The sequence below is a fragment of the Tasmannia lanceolata genome, unplaced genomic scaffold, assembly GCF_043159265.1.
Source record: "Tasmannia lanceolata isolate RefF3 unplaced genomic scaffold, GAP_Taslan_0.1 ptg000006l, whole genome shotgun sequence".
In the NCBI taxonomy this organism is placed as follows: Eukaryota; Viridiplantae; Streptophyta; class Magnoliopsida; order Canellales; family Winteraceae; genus Tasmannia; species Tasmannia lanceolata.
Window position 1 is genome coordinate 29,714,082 of NW_027518683.1, and position 26,105 is coordinate 29,740,186.

The following is a 26,105-nucleotide window of genomic DNA, read 5'->3' on the forward strand; positions in this document are numbered from 1 at the left end:
GAAGGTTTAAAGACATCCATTTTACCTCCACAAATCGTAGGGTTAGGATAATCCTATGGATCTGATTTTTTGTAGACACCCTATCTATGTGAGGGCCCTTAAAATTGATGGCTTGGATCACCCAAACAATGTGCACCCCCACTGTATTTTAAGCTAGTGTGTAGAGAACTCTCTACACATATGTGTAGGAACCGTTCTCTCTCTCCTCTCTCTCTATATATATATAATTTCTTCCTTAAATTTGCCGAGTTACACGCAGGCATACCCGTACCTGCCCGGGTGGGTTCCGGGTTCATGAAAAGCTACCCGTACCCGTGCGGCCGTGCCGGTATTTCTTACCCGTACCTGCCCGGGTTACCCGTTTGCCAGGTCTATCCAAAAGCAGCCCTAGATAGATGCTTCTGCGAATCTCTGAATCTCTCTCTCTCTCTCTCCATGGAGTGCAATTTCAGATGTTCCTCTTTGTTTCCTCCTATACCTAGTTCTAGCCTTCGAGTCTCATCACTCCCAGCTATTCTAAAACTACCGGTTTGTGCCTCTATTTTTATTACTTTCGTATGTTTTGTTGGTTTTTTTTTTTTTTTTTTTTTTTTTTCAATTTTTTGGGCTTCTGTAGATTTTTAAGCGCCCAAACAGAGGAAAGCATGTTGTGACTAGCAGCACGTCTGGGTCCAATGGAAAAAGTTCTGAAAATGGGTTTTCGAAGAAACCCAATGAGATTTTCATGCAAGAGGTAAATGATTAAATATACTTTTATCCTCTGCTTTCTTTCATGAAAATTTCAAGGTTCGGATTTAAATTTCTGGATGTTGTTTGAATTGGAGTGTTTGATTAGAAAAAAGATTAATTTCTTTTCTCTTTAGGAGAAGCGTGCGGTTTTTATTCTTTTTCTTGGTTTTTTCCCTATCACTTGTTCATGGATTGGGTAATAATAACATATCTGCTATTTCTAATTCTATTTCTGTTAGAAATCCAAATTGGTTCGCAACGGATTTGATCTTCTTAGAGGGAAGATCAACCTCTTGACCCACTTCGCGTGAAGGGTCAGTCCTCCTTTGTGCTGAAAACAGAATTTCTGACATAAAATTCTTCATTAATTTGAAAAAGACTAGTTACATGTTATTTATAGAAAACCCACTTGACCACTTCATCTAAAACTCCTACCCTAGCCAATCTAGAAACCCTAACCCTTATCTCTAAGACTCCTACACATACCAAAGAACTACAAAGAAAATCCTACAAATAGTTAAAATCTAAACCAATTTATTCCACGCCAAGTGGGACCTATCTAGGCACTTAACAATTTCATTCATATATTTTTCATTTCCTTTTTTCTTTTCCATTTTTTTGGTTGATGTTGTACTGGATTGTTGTGCAATAGAGTCCATGATCCAAATCTGAGTGAAGATTGCTTGTAATTTGGGGCCTTTTCTCTTTCTAGTGTAATGATGTCTTTTGTTTGCCTAAAGTGCTGGTATGGAAAAAGTCAGTTTTGTTGAACATCTTATCTTCATGTTTCAGGCGATTGGAGCTGAGTATGGGGAAGGTTTTGAAACGTTTAGACTAGATGGGCCTCTAAAGGTTGATGTGGTAAGGAGATCCATGCCTTTATAAGTCCAATATTTGGGTTTGAACATTTTTTTTTAACATATTTGCTTTTTTCCTTCTCGTTCTTCTCTCATTTGGTGCAAGGAAATGGACTCTCTATGTAACTAATATAAAACTTTGTTTTAGGATTTTTTGAATGATCGGATGCAAGAAAGCTTTCTCCAAAGAATACGGTATGCAATGAAGCCGGATGAAGCGTTTGGTCTTATTTTCTCATGGGACAATGTGGTGGTAATATTTTGTACTTCAAATCTTTTGCTTTGAGAATTTGATAAACCTTTCGTATGCGTTTGAGGTATTCAACATTTCAACTTCTCAGTATTGAAACATGAAAATATGGATAGAAAGTAAATAAATCTAATAGTAGCTGAAAGTCTTGACCAGTGTTTCAAAATGTGGATGCGGGTCAAAACGCGGTTGAAGAAAATCCTAGTCAACTTGGCACGATGCGATTAAGTACTCGGTTGACGCGGCTGAGTACTCGGTTGACACGGTCATAACTCGAGAGAGTCAAAGGAGTTTTTATTGACTCCGTAGGGCAAAACGCGGAAAGCGACGGCATAATACGGAACACGACCAAGGGAAAAGGGAGTCAACTCGAGGGAGTCCACACTCCACAATGATGCTGGGAGTTTTAAAACTATGGTCTTGACAAGTCCTTGATATGCAATTGCTGTTTGTATTGGGAAAACAAGTGACGATCTTGCCCTTCTTGTTTACAAATTGGGAAAGTTGCACCAAATGGAGAGACAGTTGGTATTTCACTTGAGAGGGACGGGAACAGTCTTCGGGCTTACCACACGCACAATGTGTGTGCTTGTGTGTGTGTGTGTGTGTGTGTGTGTGTGAGAGAGAGAGAGAGAGAGAGAGAGAGAGAGAGAGAGAGAGAGAGAGAGCCAATTGGAAGTGAAAATCTTAGAAAGCCTGCCGTTAACGTTCACTCGTATTTTGTCGCAACCCCTTTCCACCTAAACATATAAATAGTCTCCTTTCTGTATCCACTTTTGAATAATAGGATGTTATATTGGGTATCAAGTGCCAAAAACTAATACTGTGACTTCTCACTTGTACGTAATCATGTCAGAGAGAACCTACTTGCGTTTATTAGAAAAAGGCTTGTAAACACAACCTGGACTTGGACTCATGCTAAGACATTGTTGAGTCCAACTCAAACTCACTCATGACTTGACCTTGTTAGGAACTTATTGGTTATTGCCACAATTGGCTTGGTAGCTCAATTGTGTCACTCTTCTCCTAAGTTAGATATTTCGTTTCGTTTTGGTCGAAACATACCGGTTTCCTCTCGGAAAACGGAATATAATTCGTTTTTCGTTCCGTTTCGGCCGAAACACAGTGTTTCATTCCTCTCTTCCTTTTGCCTCTTCTTAGGACTCTGATAAAGAACAAGAGAAATACAGGGAATTATGTTTTTACATGCAAAGTCATTTAATGTCCATTTACCTAAGAGGGATATCTTTCGCTATCTTGGTTCAATTTTACATGTTAATCATAGAATAAGAGCAGGTTGGTGAAATGGAAGCTTGCCTCAGGAGTCCTGTGCGACCGTAAAATCCCTACCAAGTTGAAGGGAAAGTTTTGTAAGACAGTTGTGAGGCCAGCCATGCTGTACGGCTCAGAATGTTGGGCCACCAAGAAGCAGCATGTGCATAAGATGAGTGTAGCAGAGATGCGAATGCTTAGATGGATGTGTGGCCACACAAGGTTAGATACAATTAAAAATGAAGACATTCACAAAAAGGTGAGGGTAGCACCAATTGAGGAGAAGATGAGAGAGCACCGCTTAAGATCGTTTGGACATATCCAACGTAGGCCTTTGGATGCTCTAGTGAGAAGAGGCGACTCGTGCCAAGTTGATGGAATAAAAAGAGATAGGGGCAGACCGAAAACAACTTGGGTAGAAACAGTGAGGAAAGACTTGATAGCTAGGAACATAGCAGAGAACATGATCTTGGATAGGATAGAATGGAAGAAAATGATCCATGTAGAAGAACCCAACTAGAGCTAGGATTAGTGCCGGGTAGATTCCTTTCACCTTCTTCATGAATTTTTTCTAAAGGATTCATTTAGCCGCCCCAACTAGTTTGGGACAAAGGCTTTGTTGAGTTGAGTTAAGTTACTTAAGATTTACATGTAAATAGGGGTACACCCCTCATTTGGATTTATTAAAAATAGTTTCGAGACCCAATTCTAAAAGGACAGAAAGTCAACTTTCAAATTCTATTACAAAATCCGACCTCTTTTTGGTCATTTCGGGCCGAGTCAAAATCTTACCTTCCAAACGATGATGTATTTTGCCAATTTTAAAAATTCATAAATTCTATCATGTCCAAACATTATTAAATCTAGAAAATCCGGTAAAAAAGATCTCATAATTTTGTCTCTAAAATTTTTTCATCGAGTTAGGCACGGGTCAACTTAAGCATTTCAACTGACAATAATTTTCCTTTTAAGTAAATGCTTTATCTTTACAACCTTGATGTTATGATGGATTGGGTTGCAAAGGATGACTGTTGTTTTCACAGTAGGTGATTTAGGCGGGCCAAATGTTGAAGATCTTGCTAGAGTTGCTATTGCGGACGACGGATATGAGGACGCTGATCCTTAGGATATTCTTAGAGATGTTGGTGATGATGACGAGGGGCACCGCTCCATTGAGTATGATGATCCTGCTTGTGACAACCGTTAGAAGGATTTAAGAGATTACTTATGTGCGATGGTTGAGCGATGCGATCTAAAATGTAATTTGTAATTTTTTTGATGTATTGCAATAAATATAATGTTTTTAGTAATAAAAAGTTTTTTTTAATATTTGGATCATATAATTGTTTCTTATATTTTTAGCAATTTTAATTTATTTTTGGATATTTTTTAATTTTTTAACTATTAAAAGAAATTTCTCCACTCGTAGCGTCTTTTCCGAAACGAAACGCCGAAACTTTCCGTTCCACTGACCAAAACGAAATGGCGAACGAAACTGAATATACAACTAAGCTCATGTCAAACCCCATGTAAATCCAAAGGAGCTACATAAGTACTCATAGCATAATTTTCGATTCATCCCCAAAATCCTCTTTTTACATGGACTCATCCTAGTACAAGCATTCTATCCTTCCATTAGTCTCGTGGCATGTGTCATTCGACTTATGCAGCATTCTAAAACTAACTTCTAATCCTAATCACACAAGCAAGTCTTAATAGGAACTTGCCTTGTGGAAAAGACTAAGTCAAATCTTAATGTCAGAAGTGCCTGATGGGACCTAGGTACTATTGATAATGACACTTCCCATGATAATAGCCTCCCAAAATAATGTCGCCACTCGAACTTTATAATGACACTAATGAATGGTCTACTTTGGATAATGACACGTGGGTTTTCCCATGTAGAATGTCCTCTACCTTCCTCCTTTTGCCATACCAAGATTGGGGTTTTGGATCTTGATTCTTTGTGTGCCTTCTCTGATAAATCTTGAGAGCTTTCTGAGTCCTATCATCTCTTTCTGGTTGGAAAGAACTCAATTCCAGCGGGTTGAAAGCATGATACATATCATATAGTTCGGGTTTGAGTCGTTGAAATTCTTTGACATTAATCCAAATACAATAAGATAACGGACAACCTTTTTATTTGACTAGGAATTTCTTATAAATGCCACTTCATATCGAGAAAAGTTCATCAAGAACATCTTCAGTCGCCTCCTAGATTCTTTGGAAGAGAGGTTAGCTGTGGATTAGTGTTACGAACCCGGATCGGTTCGCAACGTGATTTGATCTTCTTGGAGGGAAGATCAGCCTCTTGATCCACTTTGAGGAAAGGATCAATACTCCTTTGTGCCCAACGAGACACTTTCTGCAACAATTTTCTTCATTTCTTCAAAAAGGGCTGCGTACATGTTATTTATAAAAAACCCTATAATCTAGATAATCCTTATCGAAAAGGCTCCTACCTATAACAAACTCCTCACAAATCTAAACTTAATTTATTCAATCCAAGTGGGGCCCTCTAGGTACGTTACTTTCCTCCCCCCTTGAAATCAACCTTGTCCTCAAGGTTGGATTATTGGAAAAAATAATAATTTTTTCCACCAGGATCCCAAATCGTAATGGATATAATTTTGTTGGATGCTGTAATTGCCGCCATGTCTTCATGTTCTTCGTAAATAATGAGCACAATATTTCGAATCTCACTTTCGAAATCAGCTGTGATCAAAGGTGGAAGAAAATACGTTTTTCATAGCTGCTCTTTGAAGCGATGGAGAGATTGAATGGGTTGACAAAATCAAGATGAGGCTTGGCATGGCATTCAACTAAATCATCTTCGCCGGCAACAATTTGCGCATTTTTCAGATTTAGTTTTCCTTCTCGCATTTCCTTGATCAATGTGCTGATTTTGTTCAAGCCTTTTGCAAATCGCCATTGCTCCTCTATCATTTTCGAAGCAAATGATTTGAACTCCTCACGCATGGCATCCAAAATCTCCCAATACGTAGCCATGGCGCAAGATTGACGGCTCTGAAACTACTTGTTACGAACCCGGATTGGTTCGCAACGTGATTTGATCTTCTTGGAGGGAAGATCAGCCTCTTGATCCACTTCGAGGGAAGGATCAATCCTCCTTTGTGCCCAACGAGACACTTTTTGCAACAATTTTCTTCATTTCTTCAAAGAGGGCTGCGTACATGTTATTTATAAAAAAACCTATAATCTAGATAATCCTTATCTAAAGGACTACTACCCATAACAAACTCGACACAAATCTAAACTAATTTATTCAATCCAAGTGGGGCCATCTAGGTATGTAACAATTAGGTAGTGTAGCTGGATCGTCAACATAATTTCCCTCATAAGCGGTGAGATCTTCTATGTTGAAAATTGGACTAATCCCCATGTTGCCTGGAAGTATACGGACCCACACTTCTAGAATTGAGCTTCTTATAAGTGCCTTTGGTAAACCGCTCTTGGTGCATTCGAACCATAACCATGCCATCTTCTGGAAACTCTACAAGGCGGTGATACAAATCTGCCCTAGTTTTGTAAGCTTAATTGCTAAGGCTGAAATGCATACGTATATCATCATGTAACTTAGGCATTTGCCGAGTAAATCGCTTCGCATCAACACTGATCGTTGCCTCTGGTGGTAAGTACGCGTGATCAATATGCCAAGTAAATCGCTTTGCATCAACACTGATCGTTGCCTCTGGTGGTAAGTACGCGTGATCAATTGGTTGTCATGGTTGAATCCTCGTGAGTACCTCAAGAGGACTCTGTCCCGTGGATTTATTGATGAAGATGTTTTAAGCGAACTCGGCGATCGGAAAAATTTGATCCCATCTTGTAACACGATCACTGACTAAACATCAAAGTTAATCACCCAAACTTTGATTAATTACTTCAATCTTGTCATCATTTTGTGGATGAAAAGCGGATGAGAATTTAACCTTCATCTTGAGGAGTTTCCAACGTGTGCACGAACAATAGCTTGTGAACTTCATGCCTTGATCATACACGATCTCCTCTTTTTTTTGGTTTTAAATGGTACACGATCGTCTTTGTTAAACAATGAAGTCATACAGTCTCATTGAAGAAAGTTGAGCTATATGCACTGCGTCTATGGTTTTATTACAAGGAATGAAGTGAGGCATCTTTGAGAAACGGTCCACCGCAACAAAAATCGAGTGGTGTCCTCTAATCGTCTTTGGCAAGCCAAGGAAAAAAAAAAAATCCATGCTTTAGTCTTTTCATGTTTCATATGGGGCTGTGGAGAGTATTATGCTTTCGTCCCTTTACCATTTGACAAGTACAGTACTACTGGATAAGTCTGGCTACGTTAGTCTTAACTCTTAAGGCTAGGCCAAAAGAATGTCTTCAACTATCACAATTGTTTTATCACAACCTAAGTGTCGTGCAGTGCCTCTGGAGTGCAATTCACACAACTTGTTGTCGGAGCGATGTGTCTGGAAGACAGTTGATTATCTCGGAAGAGGTATCCGTCGTGCATTGTATAGTATGTGGACGCTTCATGCCGCCCAACCAAGGTTTTAAATTTCGGTTTTGTTCATCAGCGAAACGGAAACATTTTGATTTTGGTACAAAATTTTGGCTGAAATATTCTAAAATGACAAACATTTTGCTACGAAATCACGTTCGAAATGGTATTTTTTTAAAATTTTTGGCTTTTTTTAGAAATATCTTAAAGGAATCTCATGGTTCTTCTCTCTCTCTCTTGCAAATGGAGTTTTGGTTTCTGTCGAAATGTTTTTGTTTTTTTTTATCTAAAAAGTTGATTGTTTCGCATATTTCGACTGAACCATTAATGAAAGCCCGAAATTTCGGGTAAAATCTTGTATTTCTCTGAATTCAAGTGGATTTCGTTTCAGTAGCCACCTGAAATCGAAATATTTCGGCCGAAACGAATCATTTTGGACAAAATTTAAAACCCTGCGCCCAGCAACAAGGTTGTCATAGATGATGTCGAAGTCGTTGTATGCATAATAATGCTTCTTTACTTGGTCGAACCCAACAACATGGATGCCGTAAAATGCAAGATGTATATAACTCGGTTTAAAGCGTCTGCCTTTTCTTGACTCCTGAACGATGTTTGATGACGAAGGTGTATTCTTGTGAGAATTCCACACGCATACCGTGCTTGAGCTTCTTCGGGGAGTTTAGGTAATGAAAGGCTTGATGATTGTATTAATGCACGAACTTCTTAGAGATTTAGTAATGCCGCGAATATTGCAGTCTGAACTACAACGTACAGCTCATTGTAATGTGTAGAAAACTTCTTGGCCTCTTTTAGCTTCTCCCTATGGTAAGCGGTAAGGTGATCTTGCATAAGAACGCCCCCAAGCCCAACGTTCGATGCGTCACAACTTACGTCAAAGACCTTGGAAAAGTCAAGAAGTTGAAGCACTAACGTCTTTTCCATGTTCTACTTTGTGGTTTTGAAGTCTTTAGTAGCTGCCTTTGACTACACAAACTAACCTTTCTTCATGGTATCTATAATAGGTGCATTATGGTTCTAAAGTTTCTCACGAATCGAGCTAAACAATGAAAACTCCGCACTTTAGAAGGTACTGGCCAATTTAAAAGAGCTTCACCTTTTCAGGATCATCTTTTACAACTTCAACAGATACAACAAAACCAAAAAGATTACATTGGTGGTCGTGAAAGAATTTTTCTTCAGATTAGCATTAAGCTTCTCGAGACAAAGAGTCCTTAATACTTGCTGAAGATGAGTAATATGATTTTTTTAGTATTAATAAGTAATATATTTTTACTTGCATTTACTATAAATAAGAATATCATCAAAATGCCATTCAGAAAAAAAGAATATCATCAAAATACACAACCAAAAATTTACCGATGTAAGGCTAGAAGACTTGGGCCACAGCCCTTATGAAGGTGTTAGGGGTTTTGAAAGACCAAATGGCCAAACAAGCAATTTGTAAAGTCCGTCCTTTGTTTTGAATGCCGTCTTCCACTCGTCACCGGTCTAACTCAGATCTGATGGTAGCCGCTACAAGGATCAATCTTGGTGAAAATGGATGACCACACCATCATGTCTAGCATGTCGTCAAGCCATGCAATGGGAAACCAATACTTGATAGTGATCTTGTTAATGGTGCGGCTGCCAACACACATTCTCTAACTCCGGTATTTCTTTAGAGTAATTCTGGAACGATGCAAGGGCTAAGACTTCCACGGATGAAGCCATTTCTGAGAGCTCGTGCACTCGCTGCTTAAGATCGGAGTGCTCAGCTGGGTTCATTCGGTATCCTGGAAGGTTGGGTAGCTGTGTGACCCTGGAAAAAGGTCAATGATGTTTTGGGCATCCCTCACTGGAGGTAGCTCTTCAGTAATCACTTCTGGTGGAACTTCAAATGGCTCATCAGCAAGCTTTGGTGCCTCCTTGGAGGATACAACATGTAGAATATGTCGGTCTCTTTACTCTCCACGTCAAGCTGCTTTTGGGCTAGCAAGTTTAGTGGTTTCTTTCCTGGGGTCTTTGGCTTCACTTTTGCACGACTTTAGATTTTCTGGGGGCATAGGCTTTAATATAGTCTTTCTCCCATTTTGCATAAACTGATAGGTGTTGGCCTGACCACTATAGTATACATCATAGTCATAGATCCACAGACGACCAAAAAGTATATACGAGTGATGTTCATGAGTACCATATCATGCCAGATCGACTCATGGGAGGTACCAAAATATATTGAAATAAGCGCATGCTGCATTACCGGTATTGTGGTATTGTCAACCCGTGCAATTTTATAAAGTCGGGGGTGAGGCTTAGCATTAACTTTTAGATGATCAGGGGTGGATTTGGAGACGACATTCATGATGAGCTTACAGACCTTGTGATGGGGATCGTAGATGTCCCTTACGGGTTTATTCTAGGTGGGGCTGCACTCAAAAGGGCCCCGTAGGGATCTATTTGTTGTTCGTAGGGACATTTTGGGGATTTTTGGCTTTATTATGGTTATTTTGGTCTTTTATCGATTTCAAGGACATGTCGTTCCTTTTTTATTGGTTAATGCCTATATATAGGCCAGCTGTAGACTTTATATTCACTTTTTGGATGATTTACTGAGATTACTTCTCTGAGATTTTCTTTCTTCTTCTTTTGTTCTTCCTCTTCTCTTGTTTTTCTCTCCTTAGATTACTGCTTTGAGATTTCTTTGTAGCCTACATCACCTTGTCTCCACTCTTGACCAAGGTGTGAAAGATGGCATCGTCGAGCCAATCTACTTTAATCTCTTAAGATTCATCCTACTACGCTGGACAAAGACGTATCAATGCCCTCTAAAAGCTCGACGTCCTCGGAAAAGTCTTCAGTCACCAATTCCAGATTGTAAAAATTGTAAACAATATTATCCTTGTTGTCTATGATTAGGTGTTGGCCTTGGGCCTCGACTAGTGTCTATGAGCTTTCTTGTGCTCGGATCACCCTGAGAGATGAACTGCTTCGTAGTAGGTTGCCAGATTGTCTTCTCTACCTTTTGAACCATGTGACCTCAAGATCGAAGACACGTGAGAGATCTATCTCTCTTCTGTTATTCACTTGCAATCCATTCTTATATCGCGGGAGAGTCTGATCAGGGCTTCCTGATGTATGACACCACATGGTCAGCTCCTCAAATTTTCGTGTGTATCTTGCAACGGTCAGGCCACATTTCCATAAAGTGACTATCTGATCTTATAACTTCTGATAATCTCTCCAAAGATATTTGTCTGCGAGTTTGGCTTTCATCTCCCTCCATTGAATGATGGGTGGATAATCAATGAAATTCAGCTTGTTCTCCAGGTTTCTAGACCATATCCGAGTCTGATCGATTAGTTTTATTCTAACAATTCGATCCTCGGTTATTTTATACCAATCAAGGTACTCCTCCATGGAAGCGAGTCAATCAATGAAGGTTTGATGACTCAAGTCATTACCAAACACTGGTGCGTCGATGTGGATTTGTTGGGTAATGTCACCCATAGGCTCATCACGTCGTCCTCGCTCTAGAATACCACAGATATCACCATAGATGCGTGTTAGACTTGCCTCTGAGGAATCTAAAGACCACTTGTAGAGCGGGGGCAATTTCTCCAGAGCCTGCTAGAAGCTCCACAGGATCCTCTCTGCTCAACGTTATCAAGCTCGACGTTCGGTTCTCCTACTGATGTAAGAAGATTTTGGTTCTCCCCAAATGTGCCTCGAGGTTAGCTATTCGGTCAACTAAACTGATGAGTATATTTTGTAAATCCCGATTGAAAATCTCTTGGGGTTGGTATGTTCTGCCGCTACGATTAGCCATGATGAAACTTTTGTTCTGATACCAATTTGATGCAAGGCTACTAACGATATTTAATCTCCGATAATAAAACAGTCCTAAAGAAAGGGTGTAGGTCATTCAATTGTGATATAATCAGGTAGGCAGGTTAAGTGTAATGGATAAAAACAGATTTCAAATAGGAATAGGAAAAAGGAAATAGCCTACATAGGCTGTAGGGATCTTAATTTACTGGCAGAGTGGAAATTTGTAGCAGGGAATAGGGACTGCTGCAGGCTTTAGAAAAGTTGCATAGATTTTAATGAACTTAACAGATTATAGTGTCAGTTATGGGCTGTGGGTGTATGGAAAATTGGTGCAACTGATAGGGTTGGGTTCAAGGGCAATTAAGGGTTTAAGGAAGTCTAGAGGCTGTTTTTAAGACAGACTGCAGGTTGCAGCTCAAAACAGTCCATGGAAAAACACTGCATGTGTTTGGTTGGGCTATGGGAAAGGTGTCTAAGAGATGGCATGTTGTTAATGTATTAAATCTGTGAAGATTAATAATCTGTAACAGACCTGTTAAAATGACTGTGAATTTCTGCAATAGGTATGAGATTAAGGCTGTAACAGGTTGAGGGTAAAATGGTTTTAGATGTAGCAGTCTAAGAAAAAATAAAGCTAGGGTTTTAGGGTCTGGTCCTTGATCAGATCTGATCGCTGGTCAGATCTAGGCAAATGGGGAGTTTCCAGAGGTGCGGGATGGTTCACGGCAGTTAGTGTAATAGGGTTTTGGGTTTATGGGCAGTTCAAAGGTTTTGAGTTTAGGCTGGAGGGGTTTTGGGTTTTCTTCTTGAGGGTTCAAAGGATTGAAAGGGAAAGCTAAGGTGGTCGATGGTGATGGGAGAGGGGCTGGGCTAGACGAGGGATGTAAGGGGTGAAGGCTTTGATTGATGTCGTGATGGATTGATAGAGGGAATGGATCAATGGCAGGTTATGGAGAAAAGGGTAGGGTTAGGTTGATAGCAAGGAAGCTCAATGGAAAAACAACAAAACAAAATCAAAATGCCCACCTTGAGGATGTCCTGAATAATGGAAATGGACACACTTGGGAGGAGTCCAATTCATTCACGTGTGTGCAAGTGGGCTTTACATTTCTAGACAAATCACATGTAAATCCAAAAGGGTTACACCTACTTGCATAAGAGCTACTCCTGCTAGCATAAATATAGACTCATATCCTAAATCGTCCCTTTACATGGACTCATTGTACTACAAGCATTCTATCCTACCAATAGTCACGGGACATTCTAAAAATAACTTATAATCCTAATCACATAAGCAAGTCCCAATAGGAACATGGCATGCGGCAAATAAATCAAATCCTAATGACTCCCATGTAGACTTGCTCATGTGTTGGTTGTCCCTCACTTCAGTGACATCATCTTATTTCACAAGTGCCTGATGAGACCTAGCCACTATTGATAATGCACTCCCATTATAATAGCCTCCCAGAATGATATCCCCACCTAAACTTGATAATGACACTGTTCTAAAAGTGTGGTCCATATTTGATACTGACACCTTTCAGGGGATTTCCCATGTAGAATGCCCACCACCTTCGTCCTCATGCTATACCAAGATTGAAGTTTTACAGCTTGATTCTTTGTGCCTTCTATGATAAGTCTTGAGAGCCTTTTGATTCCTATCAGTACGCCTTTTTTAATTCTGAATTGACAAGTGACAAGGAATTCTACCTCTTCTTGACCTTCCCATGTTCAGTAAAGTCCTAGAAAAGGAAAGATGCACCCGCCGGCGCCTCTGGGAGGAGGAAAGAAAGTTTGTTATTAAAGACCTGGAGGATAATCGGTCCAACTTGAATCCTGAGGTATCTACAACCACGGTTGGTTCAGGCCGGATTGATGACCTACTTCCTGAGGGAGCCAATCAGACTATTGGGGATGCTAAAGGTAAGACAAAACAGGTTGATAAAAACTCTGATGATTTAAGTCGGGGATCTTTTTCGGAAGAATTCAAAGACCTATTATCAGTGGGGAACGTATTTGGGATTAACTATGATGAAAACTTGGGGGCAACCAAAGACATGTTTCTTGCAATGAAGGTAAGAGATAAGGAAGAGAAGACGATAAGAGAAAAAGATATTGACAATAAGATAGGAGAAGGTGCCTAAGCATCTAGGTTAGAAGATGGACACTGATCTCTCCCTTAGTATAATGCCTGATGGAGGTAATGAAGCCCTGATTTAATCCTATGACCCTTGTTGAAGTTCAAAATTGGGTCGTGGTTCCGTAGTGATCAAAGTCCATCCATAAATTCAAGATACCTCCTGCTTAGTAGCCTTGTGATTTGTCTGCTCTTATCCAGAATTTTTCGAACTTCTGTAGCCATAGCTTGAGAGATTCGTTCTTTCGCTTAGGTTCCCTTGCCCGGATTCTCTAGTTTTGCTTTTCTTATTGGAGGTCTATATCAGTCTTGGAGTTTTAGAGTTCAATTTGTAAGGTTTTAGAAGCTTGAAGTTTTGACTTTTGATAGTTCTTAGGATTACAGTTTACCTGTAGCTTCAAGAGGTATTGGCTTAGAGGACGAAAGGTTTGAAAGATTGCTATGACAAGATGTAAAAAGAAGATACTATAGAATAGAGGAAAGGAAAGGTTGTATTCTTTTGCAACTCATTTTGGGTACTTTTCAATTGGTCTCGGGTATGCCCGAGTCAATCCATCTTAATAGTTTGTAATGCAGGATGGGAGCCCTGGTCCCGATTGCAATTTGAATATTAATGAAATATGTCATTTAAAAAAAAAAAGTACCCCTATTTTAAGAACCTGAAACCCAACTTCCAACATCCTTTTTTGGTTCTTGTGACTTATTGAAGGGAGGGCGCACCCCTTAATTCTCAACTTTTAGCAGCCCCTTCCTAAATACAAGTTAAAAACTCAAAGTTTACATAACTTTAAAAGTATAAAAGACTTGCACTCTCAAAACAAAAGGGGGATAAATTAGAAAAGCCTATTTTCTTTTCTTATTTCCTTTGCACTTTTCTTCAAACTTCTGTTCATATGCATCATTGACAGAGGATGAGCTGCACTCAGATTAAGTCTCTTCTAAAATTTGTCCCCAATCATCACCTTGCTGAGCCAATTAGTTACCTTGATTAAAGGGTTGGGCATCACACCACTAGTAAATTTAAACTAGACTTTCAAAATTGCTAAATTAACCCTAGTGTAAGAACTCAGAACTCAATTTTCAATCTCCTTTTAGGTTCTTGTGATTTATTTAAAGGAGGGCCCACCACTTCTCAACTTATAACTGCCACCTCTCTAAATACAAGTCAAAACCACAAAATTACCCTAACTAAAAAAATAGAAAAGGCTTTAAACACCCATAGCAAAAATTTGAAAAGATTATTATTATTTTCTCTTCGTATTTTCTCTCTGCGCTCTTCTTCTGCAAACTTATATTCCTATGCATCATCGATGGAGGATGAGCTGCAATCAGGTTAAGTCTCGTCTAAAACTTGACTCTTGTCATCACCTTATTGAGTCAATTAGGTAACTTAAACTTAAAAGTGGTCTTGGATGGCCTGATCTTCTAAGGTGAATAAGTATCCATTTATAAAATAGTTCTCCGTCTCAATATTCTCAACAGTATTATTCTTATGGTGTGGTGGAAAATTGCATTAAAGTAGCTTTAGTTTTTGGTGCATTGGTTCCTTCTGAAATTCTTTTTGTTTCTTTCGAAATGGATGAAACATTTTGTACCGGTAGGGAAACCAGTACAAGTAATTGGAATGAAAAATCATGGTCTGGATTTTGTTCCATATCCTGCTGTTTCGTTTTGTTTTGTATGTATAGGGCAAAATAAGGTGACTCGCCATGTTTCGTTCCAATAGGTATATTTTTTCAAAAGTATAGAAATGCTACTTAACGACTCGGTTTTAGTTTTTGATCGTTTTGACCTTATTTTTTTGCTCATTTGACTATTTTATAGACATTTGAAGGGTATTTTGCATCCAATTGTGCGCTATAAAACCCTAAAATCCTTCATTTTTCTACACTGCTATAAAAACTTATCAAATCTCCTATTTTCTTCATTTCTTGTGTACTTCTTGCTCAAATTGTTCTATTCATCCCTATTGTTATTATATTTTATTTATTTGCAATTTTTGTGTGTTTATTCTACTTCCAAATGGTAATTTTCTACTTCCAAAGGATTCTAACCCTAATTCTACACGAAGAAGAGGCTTGAAAGTAGAGGCGCATTTGCCTCCTTCAAAATGGAATTTTTGAAAGAGGAATAGACCCTTCAATCGCCTCCAACAGACGCGAAAAGTTGAGGACGTCAATCTTGATGATGTTCATAGATTTGTTGTTACTTGTCGGTGTTGATCACAAGGGGCACCATTCACTTGAGTATGATGATTCGGCATATGATAACTCATAGGAGAGGACTTATGTTTGAGAGATGAAATGCCATTATGAGAAATTTATTTTTATTTATAATATTTATAGTTCGCACTTAGTGTATGGTATAACTATTTTTTCTTAGTTTCATTAATGTATTGCAATAAATTTGATGTTTTAACTTACAAAATGTGTCTTTTTTTAAAATTTGGTTGGTATAATGGTTTCTTATATTTTCTAACAAGTCTTTAGTTTTTTGAAATATTTTTGATTGTTAACTATCTTAAAAAAATAAAATAAAATCTCCAATCATAAAGGTTTTCCACCCTAAAATGTCTTGTCCAACTAAGCAAAACGAAATACCGAATGAAACGATATTGACAACTAAGATTGACTCGTTGGCATCACAATTATGTTTTATACACATTTAACTTTCCCAAGACTAATAAATTAGAGCATCGGCCTATGTTTTGCAATACCATGTGTGTGCCTTGAGTTATATGTAGATTTAAACTTTAGTATTCATATTAGGCTATGGATTCACACTTTTGGCCTAACCATGGTCTTATGCGTCTAACATTTTTGCATCATTTTGTTAGTTCCTTTTGCTCCTTATATCCTATAAGGGATCATTATTTCCCGCGCTTCTAAGAGTACACCTAGTATGCTTATGTTTTCCTTAACACTATTACAGTGATGGATGTTCTTGTGTGCTTTCAGGCTGATACTGGATCTTTGAAGTTGAATGCTTGGAGGCAACTTGCCGATGAAGAAGGTATGTTGGTGTGTGGTCCTTTGCTTTTGAAGTGAACTGTTCGACAAAGAAAAATTCAATCAAATATCTCTCACTTCCTTAAGCATGCGTTTGAAATTTTTTGATCTAGTTCTAACATTGCGGACTTTCTTAGTGACACTTCATTTAATGTTTTACTGTTCAATTCAATTTATGTGTATTTTAAACAAGGCAGTATTTCTAAAGGCAATTCTGGTGTTCCATTTTGGTGCTTTTGCACATAATGAGATGCTCTTATGTACCAACATATTATTTTTCGTGTTTGATTGATGAGCAGGGAAAGACATCCCCATCAATGGTGCCACACAAAGATCCATGCTTTACGCAGGTGCTGATCATGTCCTACATAAGGTTTGGATTTTTGTGTTTAATTGTAATGGACTAGTTTTTTCTGATTAAGTTCAATTGCGTTGTCTTTCCTATAGATATAACTAATTGAAATATGTGCTACACTTCTTTCTATAGTTTCTTCTTCCCTAGCTCTAGAGTCAGTAATGATATCAATTTTTTTCTAGTGCTAGGAAACATTTTCATTTCATCGAGGGCCAATGGGGCTCCCATTATATGGGGATACATATCTTTTGTAGTTCCAACAGTTATCCAAGAGGGTACTGAGAGCAAATTTTATTTATCTTTTCTGTTAACATCACTTTCCCGGTGAATCCTTTGCTAGCCCTTTATGTGCAATGATAGTTTTTCTGTCTAGAGATGATGTACTTTTTTTTTTTGAATGGTAAAGAGATGATATACTTAATTAACCATTTCTAAAAAAAAAAATGATATACTTAATTGGCACTAGTGTTTCAAAACTCATCCACTCGGTTCGGAACTCAAGCTGAGTCAACAAAAAAATGGGGTGGCTGCATTTTTTGTCCAGGCCGACTAGGACTCAACCAAGTTCTGGTCGAGTCGATATTTTCTTCGGCAGTTCGAACAAATAATTTAAAAAAAAAAAAAGAGTAGAAAAGAAGAGAAGCAGAAAGCTATGATTCAGCCGACACTTTGAATTTATTGTGTCCACACGTGTCGACACTCCTTTAGACACTTTTAAATGTACTACTAGAAATGTTAGCAACTTTAGTAACTTTATATGTATGTACGTGTATGAGCGTGCGACTGGTTCTAGATTTTTAGGGTTTGTCATGTTAGATACGCCGTATCTGTGTTGAAACTTGGCACAGAAATTTGTGTCCACAAACGATGATTATATGTACTTTCTATTTTAGCCATGTCCCCCCGTTTCTAAATTTTGGGACTTTGCCGTGTCCAACACTTCGTGTCCGTGTCGACATGCGACACTCGTGTCCGTATCCACGAATCATAGGCAGAAAGTAATGGGAAGGATGGAGAGAGGTGTGTGGGAGTAATGGAAAATAAGCAAAAAGTAATCCAAGAATGGGTGCCCCCTTCCCAGGGGTATCTGAAATTTAATTTTGATGGTTCAAGCTTGGGTAACCCGGGGCCGGGGCTGGTATTGGCGTGGTCTTGCGAGATGAACTTGAAGAGGTAATTTGGTCCTTTGCGGGCCCTATTGGGGTAGCGGATGCGACAGAGGCGGAGGTTCATGCAGTACATCAAAGATTAAAAGTATTGGATAGAGACCGAGTGGCCAATGTGGTGATCGAAGGGGATTCCTTGAATGTTATGAAGTGGGTCCAAGGCGCGCATCTCCATCCATGGAGATTCGATAGACTTTTCGATGAGATGTTCGATTGGGCAGGCTCTTCTTCATTGGTATTACTGTTTAATCATGTCCATCGTTTGGCTAATCAAGTGGCGGATCATCTAGCTAGACAGGGACTGTCTAGAGAGGTGCTATCCATGTTTGACTACCTTCCTCCTTGAGCATTTAGCTCTGGTGTTCTTTTTGTTGTTTCTTATGTTTTTTTCTTTTGTATCTTGACCATCTTGGTCCATTTCAGTAATAAAATGGGCTTCCATTGAAAAAAGAAAAAAAAAGAAAAAAAAGAAGAGAAGCAGAAAAAAAAGAAAAAAAAAAGAAGCATTGCCGTTGTCATCGTTGTCGTTGCCAGTGTCGTTGTTGTCGTTGTCGTTGTTGTTGGCATCGTCGACCCCTTCGCTAGACATCACTGTCCCCATCATTGGCCATCGTCGTCATTGCCATCGCCATCACCTTTTTTTGCCACCGTCTTTGTCGTCATACGAGTCTTCCTGTAAAACCAAACGAACGAAAACCTCTTCCTTTCTGATTTTTTAATATGGTCGAGAAGAAAGGAGAGGGCTGTGTAAATCTAAATTATTTATAATGATATTAGTACCTCATCTAAGTCTTTCCTAAAAATATAAAGTTTTTTAATTTTTTTTTGAAATGGCAAAATAATATCATTAAACAGGGAGAGGGCCGAGATGAACCACCCCAAAGAATACAAGATACTACAATGATACAAAGATAACAAGAAAACCCTCAAGGAAGGAGGTAAGAAATCAAACCACTGCAAACCCAACCGACTAACACCAGCTCTAGCCAAGGAGTCAGCTCCCTCATTAGGGGATCTCCACACATGATTAAAAACAATAGAAGATCCCAAATTAATATCATCTATTTCTTCAAAAAGAGAAGATCTCCAAGGAGGCAACACCGATCCACGCAACCAACGAATCACTTTAAGTGAATCACCCTCCACAGTAGTGCAATCCATAACACCTCTATCAAGCCTTTTTATACCCTGATATACCGCCTTAACCTCCCGCCTCCAAAGCATCACATAACCCTAATGGGCCAGAATAAGCCCAAACAACATCGCCACAAGCATCACAACAAAGACCTCTGATCCCAGCAGGGGCCCGGGTTCACAAAATTCGGCCTATCGAAGTTTAATTTAAACATCCCATTAGGCGGAGCCTCCCATCGCTGAGAAATCTGAGGCCGATCCTCCCTACTAAAAGACACTTCCCTCCACCCCTCTCATAAGTCAGAGGTCGATACAAAACGGAAAGCCGGAAGAAATCTTGCCCAAGATATAGTGAGAGCAATAATTTTAATGTAAAGCCAATAAGGAGATTTGGCCAACCCGTCAAACTCTCTAGAATTTCTCTCCTTCCAAATCACCCACCATGTGGCAAGAAGGCATATTCTCCACAACAATTTACCTTTTTCCACGTCACGAAGACCAAACTACGAATTAACTCCGGAATAGAAAATCGAAATACCCAGCAAATGCCAAACCTCTGCAATATATAGCTCCAAATCTCACGGGCAACTGAGCAATGCATGAAGAGATGACCCACCGATTCACCATCTTCCATGCATACGGGGCAATGGTCAACATGCCACATGCCACGTTTCCGAAGGAAGTTAATTGTTTGAATCCGATCGCGACATACCGTCCAACCAAAGATACAAACTCTAGGAGGGCAAGGAAATTTTCATACCTTGGCTGAAATAGAGGATACACCACTCGGCACCGAGAGAAAGTAGAAAGATTTAATGGAGAAAACACCTGAGGATTCCGATTTCCATACTCTTTTCTCCGACCCATTCCTTTTAATTTAGCACCCATCTAATAGATTAAGAAATTGAGGGTGTGTTCTTTAACCATTGTCATGATTCTCATTCTAGAAGCCAGAATCAATTCTTATTGTTTGGAGTGCTTCCAGAATTAGAATTATGTTTCTTAACTCATTTATAAGAATTGTTTTTAGAATGCTTACCTTGCCTTTGTTTTAATAGAACTTCAACATGTTCACCAAGCAAGAAGAAGATAAATTCCACTAGTGCGATTCACTATGTAGTTCTTGTTTGTTTTTGTAAATTGGTCTAAATATGCTACCAATGTCTTTTGAGATGGTGTAAATGAAAAGTTCAGGGAAAAAAAGAACAAACAAAAAGCAAAGAGAATGCAAACTAGACCAATCACTGAATTCATTAAGAAAGCACTGAAAAAAATGAGTGACCAATGAAAAACTACCTAAAGACGAGTTTTTATATGGTGTAAGGCATTACAACAATATGGTAGAGGTACCACACTTGATATTTGATCCAACATCGGCTCACTTTTTGAGAAGCTGCTGTTGGATCAAATATCAAGGGTGGTACCTCCACCTTACAAGGGCCTTATTGTTGTAAGGCCTTACCCCATACAATTTCTCCCAAAAGACAACAGAACTTGAAACGACACCTCAAAAGACAACTTGGTTTGCTTAGTTCTCACTCAACTGGCATGTGTGCAATAGTAAAACAAATTTGCAACAGAACTTGAAACAACAAGATATTGCTTGTTAAACAAGGCAGCATTTTCTTAACCATTTGTTATAAACTTCAGAATTCACCTTCCCATTTTCCATCTTCATTTTTAAAAAAAGGTTTCAGAGCATATCACCTTGTGAGAACAAAACAAAAAAACCAAATGAGTTAAAAAAGCAAATAAGCAGCAGAAAAGCAAACCTATTGAAAAGGCATACGCAATTTTTTCTAAACCCTCGGTAGCTTATTAGATTGGATAGAATCTGCAAGCAAATAAACAACAGAAAATCAAACAATATTGAAAAGGCATACATAACTTCTTTCTAAACCCTCGGTAATTTCTTAGATTTGATGATGTATCCTAATTTCTTCCTTTTTTTTTTGTTAAAACAAGAACTACACCAATTGTGGCAACTCGGTGGTTTGGAACCAATTCAACCTGTCACCAGCATCTTCTATTCATCTCCCACTTGTGATGAGAAGGAGAAAGAGCAGAGACCCAAAACAGAAAAATATTAAAGCCCACAATCCAAGCCATGAATTCCCCCAAAGAGAAAATGAAATACAGGTGTGACAATTCAAGAGGGGGGCGGGGGTGAATTGGTCAATTAGAAATTTTAGGCTTAATTAAGGGAGATTAAAAATTAATCTTCTAATTAAGCACTAATTAGTCTAACCCTTGTTCAAATATGTATATCAATAAAAGCTAGGATTTAGACTTTCTAATCATGCATTTTTACTAACCCTTGTTCAAATAGACAAGTGCATTTACTAACCCTTGTTCAATTAAGGCATAAACACAAGTAAGGTTAGAGATTACCAATCACCACACGTGCAAGAGAAGGAAAGGAAGAGAGAGAGAGAGAGACAATGCACACCACAATGAGGACACAAAAATTTTATAGTGGTTCGGTCACAACTTGACCTAGTCCGCTCTTCCAAGTTTGGCTCCTTGGGTACTCCACTATGGTGAGATTTCAAGCCTAATCTCGAAGCTCTTACAATAAGCTTTTCCATTCTCAAGGGCCAAAGCGAAACCCGTTGCACGAAGCCTTGGCAAGGGAATCAAACCCTCACACATGATTCACCTTTCTTTACGGGCCGAATTGGAGACTATTTTCTTCACCTTTCTTTACGGGCCGAAGAGGAGACCCTCACATGAAGAACAAATAAAATGAAAAACTCTCAATGCCTCTTAATAGGCGGATTACAACTTTGTAAGCTCACATTCACTCCAAGAAATAAACAAATAAAAGCCCTATGGAGTGCCTCTTGATAACATGTAGAAATTGAAGATCAAAGAGGTTCTTAGCTTTTGAAATAAAAGGTTGAAGCTCAAAGAGAAATGGGATTTGATCTTTCTCTAATGTTCAAAAGCTTATAGAGATAGGTTTTAATCATTTATATATAGAGTATTTGAAAATATGACCGTTTGGGGTAAAACTGTAAATATTTGGCTTGAAAAAGTCAAGCAGAAAATGCCCCAACGGCTAGTTTGCTCGACTGCGGCGGTCGCCCGTCCCTATCGGGCGCCCTATTCTATTTTCAAATTTCCTACCGTTGCTGTCGACCGGCGAGGGCTAATTGTTTGCTGAAAAATTTGGCTCATAAAACATGTTCCAGTCGACCGACCCACGGCGGTCGCCCGCCCAAACCATGTAGGATTGTTCTGTTTTGAAATAGACACATATCCGCGGTCGCCCGGCTTAACCGGGTCGACCTGCCCTATAAAATTCGAGATGACCTAGATTTCCAAGTTCTATCCCGCGGTCGCCTGGCCTGACCCGGTCGACCGGCCCTGAGTGAAATTCCATTTTAACTTTAAAATCCAGGGGCTTTTGGGCTATGGTCTTTGGGCTTAAGTCCAAGGTTTTCAAACACATTTTTGGGTGTGTGTATGGTTTTCAAAGATGTAAAAAGTTAAGTATGAAAACTATTTGAAAACCTTTTGAAAGTGCATTTAAACATAAAATCAAGAGGACTCCAAATACATTCTAAAAATGAATACCATGAGTCTTCTTGGAATGTCTCGGATCCTTTGCACTTTCTTGGACTTCTTCGGCTTGGGTGAACATCTTGCCCTTGTCTTGGCTCTTGTGACTTGTCCTCCAATCCTCAAATCATGTTGAGAGGTGTATGAGGAGTCACCATGGCATGTTCATCTCCAATCTCCTTCTTGACACTTGCTTAGGAACTTGTGGGATCTTCATGTTGAGCTTCTTTACTTGAGCATCTTCAAATGAGGATGACTCCAATGTAGGTGCAAGCTCTTGGTTCCTCTGATCCTTGATCCACAAGTCATGTGTTGTGAAGAGTTGTATAATGGCGATTATGACATGAAAATCCTGTATACAACATAACACCTCAAAGCAACACATCAATCCATAAATGCTAATCAATTTGGTTTGCTAGCATCAAAACAAGAAGGTAAGGTGAATGATTAACCCATGGGAACCCTTGGGCTTACAGAAAAGAAAATAAATTTGGGTTTCTTCTAGGGTTTCCAAAGAGCCTCGGCACAATGGAGAGTTTAATGGGGAGTTGGCTTCTTCTCCTGCGGCTCCTTCTCGTGGATTTTCCATGAATCGTCAAATGGAATCAATGCCGGGAATAAATCAGCGCCGCTACCTGTGTTCGAGCATAGATTTAGAGGGAGTTTCTTTGATTCCCAATCTCGGGCTGATAAATCCGACAGCTGGTTGTCGAATAAGAGGTTCTTGACCTCTGAGATTTGGAGAATTGGAGGTGGAGGGTTTGATAGTTACAGGGAGAAGCAAGGTGGGTTTGAGATTTTCCAGGAATTAATCGGTAGCGGGGATACCGAATTCTGGGAAGGAAGGAGTGGGACGCCGCCGATTGGTGGAAGGAAGAACAACAAGAGGGAGAAGGAGATGGGAAAGGAGCGAGATAGAGAGAAATATTTTCAAACAAAGAAAGTAATGGGCGAGAGCGACTTTTTCACAAAGAGAGGGATGGCGAGAGCGATCTCGACACATCGTTCCCTAGTTTTTGAAGCAACTAAAAATCGCTCCAAATAACACTGCGTGAGAATTAGTAGTAATCTTTGGAATGTGTTGACATATGGTTAAAAGAACATGATTCTTTTTGTTTTTATATTCTCTGGAATGAAAAGTCAGAAAATCTCGCCCGAGAATGGTTAAAGAACACACCGAGATACTTAATCCAACTCCCTTTCAAAAAATTTCCCCTAAAACTGGGTGTCCAATCTAAGCCTCCCTCGTTACGAACAAAACAATTACAGACAAAGGCCTCCTTCTCAGAAGCTACAATATATAAATTCAAGAACAAAGGGGCTCATTCAGTCCCCAGAATAAACCTTAAACCTAATACCCATGTTAAACACATGAGTCATTTTCAAAATATCGTGCCACACGGTCAAACCTTGTTTATTGGAAAGGTTATCTGATTCCCACTTCCCTGGTTTACATCCATACTTGCTTCCAATCACTCTAAAACTCCATAACCACTTTCCCAACATGGCATGATTAAATTCTCCGACTTTTCTAATTCCAGACCTCCATTCTTGATAGGAAGGCAAACTTTCTTCCACTTCACTAAAGGAATACCCTTCTTATCATCAGAGCCTCCCGATAAGAATATGCGCTGAATCTGCTCAATTTGCAATCCTACACTCACAGAACATATGAACAGAGATAGAAAATATATGGGTATGTTGGCCAACACCGCCTTAACCAAAACCAAACTTCCCCCTTTAGAGACAAGATTCCTTTTCCAAGTCTCCAACCTTCTTTCAATTCTTTCAACAACATGCTCCCACAAGGTTTATCAGGTCTACCTACGCCCAGAGGAAGACCCAAATAGGTAGAAGGCAAATGATCCAACTGACAATCCAAGATCTTAGCTAAATCAAGAGCCTCGACCTGAGGTACATTCAGGGCATACAACCTAAACTTATTGAAGTTGACCTCTGCCTAGTGATCAGCTCATAACATCTAAGGGAGGATTTCAGATTCAGCACTTGATTCACAGCAGGTGCACAGAAAAGGAGTGTATCATATGCAAACTGAAGATGAGACAGCTCGACCTGATCACCATCAATTTTGAAGCCATTGAAATATCCCAACCCACTCCCTCTAGCCATCAGTCTACTAAGGGTCTCGGTCATAATAACAAAAAGAAAAGGGGATAGAGGATCTCCCTGCTTAAGGCCTTGAGATGACTCGAAAAATCCTTTAGATGAACCATTAATCTGAATTGAGAACCAGACAGAAGAAACACATCTCCTCATCCACTCTCTCCATCAACTCCCAAACTCCATTCTTCCAAGCAGGTAATCCAAACTACCCCATTCAACCCTATCATAGGCCTTTTCCATATCCAATTTACACAAAATACCACCCTCATCGTATCTAAGATATGAGTCAATGGCCTCATTAACAATTAATGAACAATCTAAAATCTGCCTATTGCTTACAAAAGCACTTTGGCAATCTGATATAATAGATGGAAGTACTACCTTTAAATGATCCGCCAAAACTTTTGCTAAAACTTTATATAAGCATCCCACCAGACTAATAGGTCGGTACTCGGTTATCTTAGATGCACCTGCGATCTTAGGAATAAGAGTAATAAAAGTAGCACTGGTGCCTTTATCCAACACCAATCCATTATAGAAATCAACAAAGAATTTCATGATATCTCCTTTAACAAACGACCAACAAGACTGAAACAATGCTAAACAGAAACCATCGGGGCTAGGGGCCTTATCTCTTCTAATCGAGAAAACTCCTTTCTCGATTTCCTTCTCCTCAAAAGGTTTTTCTGGTGCATTTCTCTCAAGCAAACTAAGCTTACTAAATTCCAACTTCTCCGGAATCGGGCGGATGATACAATCAGAATAATACAGGCATGTATAAAAATCCAAAATCACTTTAGTAACCTCCGCCTTCCTAGACACCATAGATCCATTGACTTCAAGCGACTCAATCCTGTTCCTTCGTCTTCGAGCACTAGCCATGGCATGGAAATACGCCTTATTTTTTGTCTCCTTTCAACCACTTCATTCTTAACTTTTGCCTCCATGTAATTTCCTCACGAAGCAACAAGCCTTTATGCTCTTCCTTTGCTCTATCCAATTCCTCCCTGGAGATTGCGTTCCCAAGCCCAGACTCTTCCAACACGGTTAAGTCTCCAATTCTATTTTCCATTCAATTTTTTCTTCCCGAGTTAGCTAATCTCCTTTCCTTCACCCATTCTTTTAATTTTTTCTTTACATGCCTTAGCTTCTGCCCGCTTACCACATTCGTTGGACCCTCAGT

The 26,105-nt window shown here is 39.3% G+C and overlaps 1 protein-coding gene and 1 pseudogene across 2 annotated transcripts in view; both read left to right on the forward strand.

Annotated features, from left to right (window-relative positions):
* The first annotated feature begins 273 nt into the window (after positions 1-273).
* The window catches only part of LOC143878544 (Haloacid dehalogenase-like hydrolase (HAD) superfamily protein), a 52,146-nt gene continuing 26,314 nt past the window's right edge, over positions 274-26,105 (forward strand). The window contains exons 1-6 of one of the 2 annotated variants that reach the window (XM_077380816.1): positions 278-528; positions 617-733; positions 1,522-1,590; positions 1,735-1,839; positions 16,529-16,583; positions 16,879-16,952. In XM_077380816.1, coding sequence (XP_077236931.1) covers positions 295-528; positions 617-733; positions 1,522-1,590; positions 1,735-1,839; positions 16,529-16,583; positions 16,879-16,952 — 654 coding nt within the window. In that variant the 5' untranslated portion in view covers positions 278-294. Of the gene's footprint in view, positions 529-616; positions 734-1,521; positions 1,591-1,734; positions 1,840-16,528; positions 16,584-16,878; positions 16,953-26,105 lie in introns of both variants that reach the window. The other variant, XM_077380817.1, reaches the window with a different exon arrangement.
* Positions 2,338-2,435, forward strand: LOC143880529 (U6atac minor spliceosomal RNA; annotated as a pseudogene).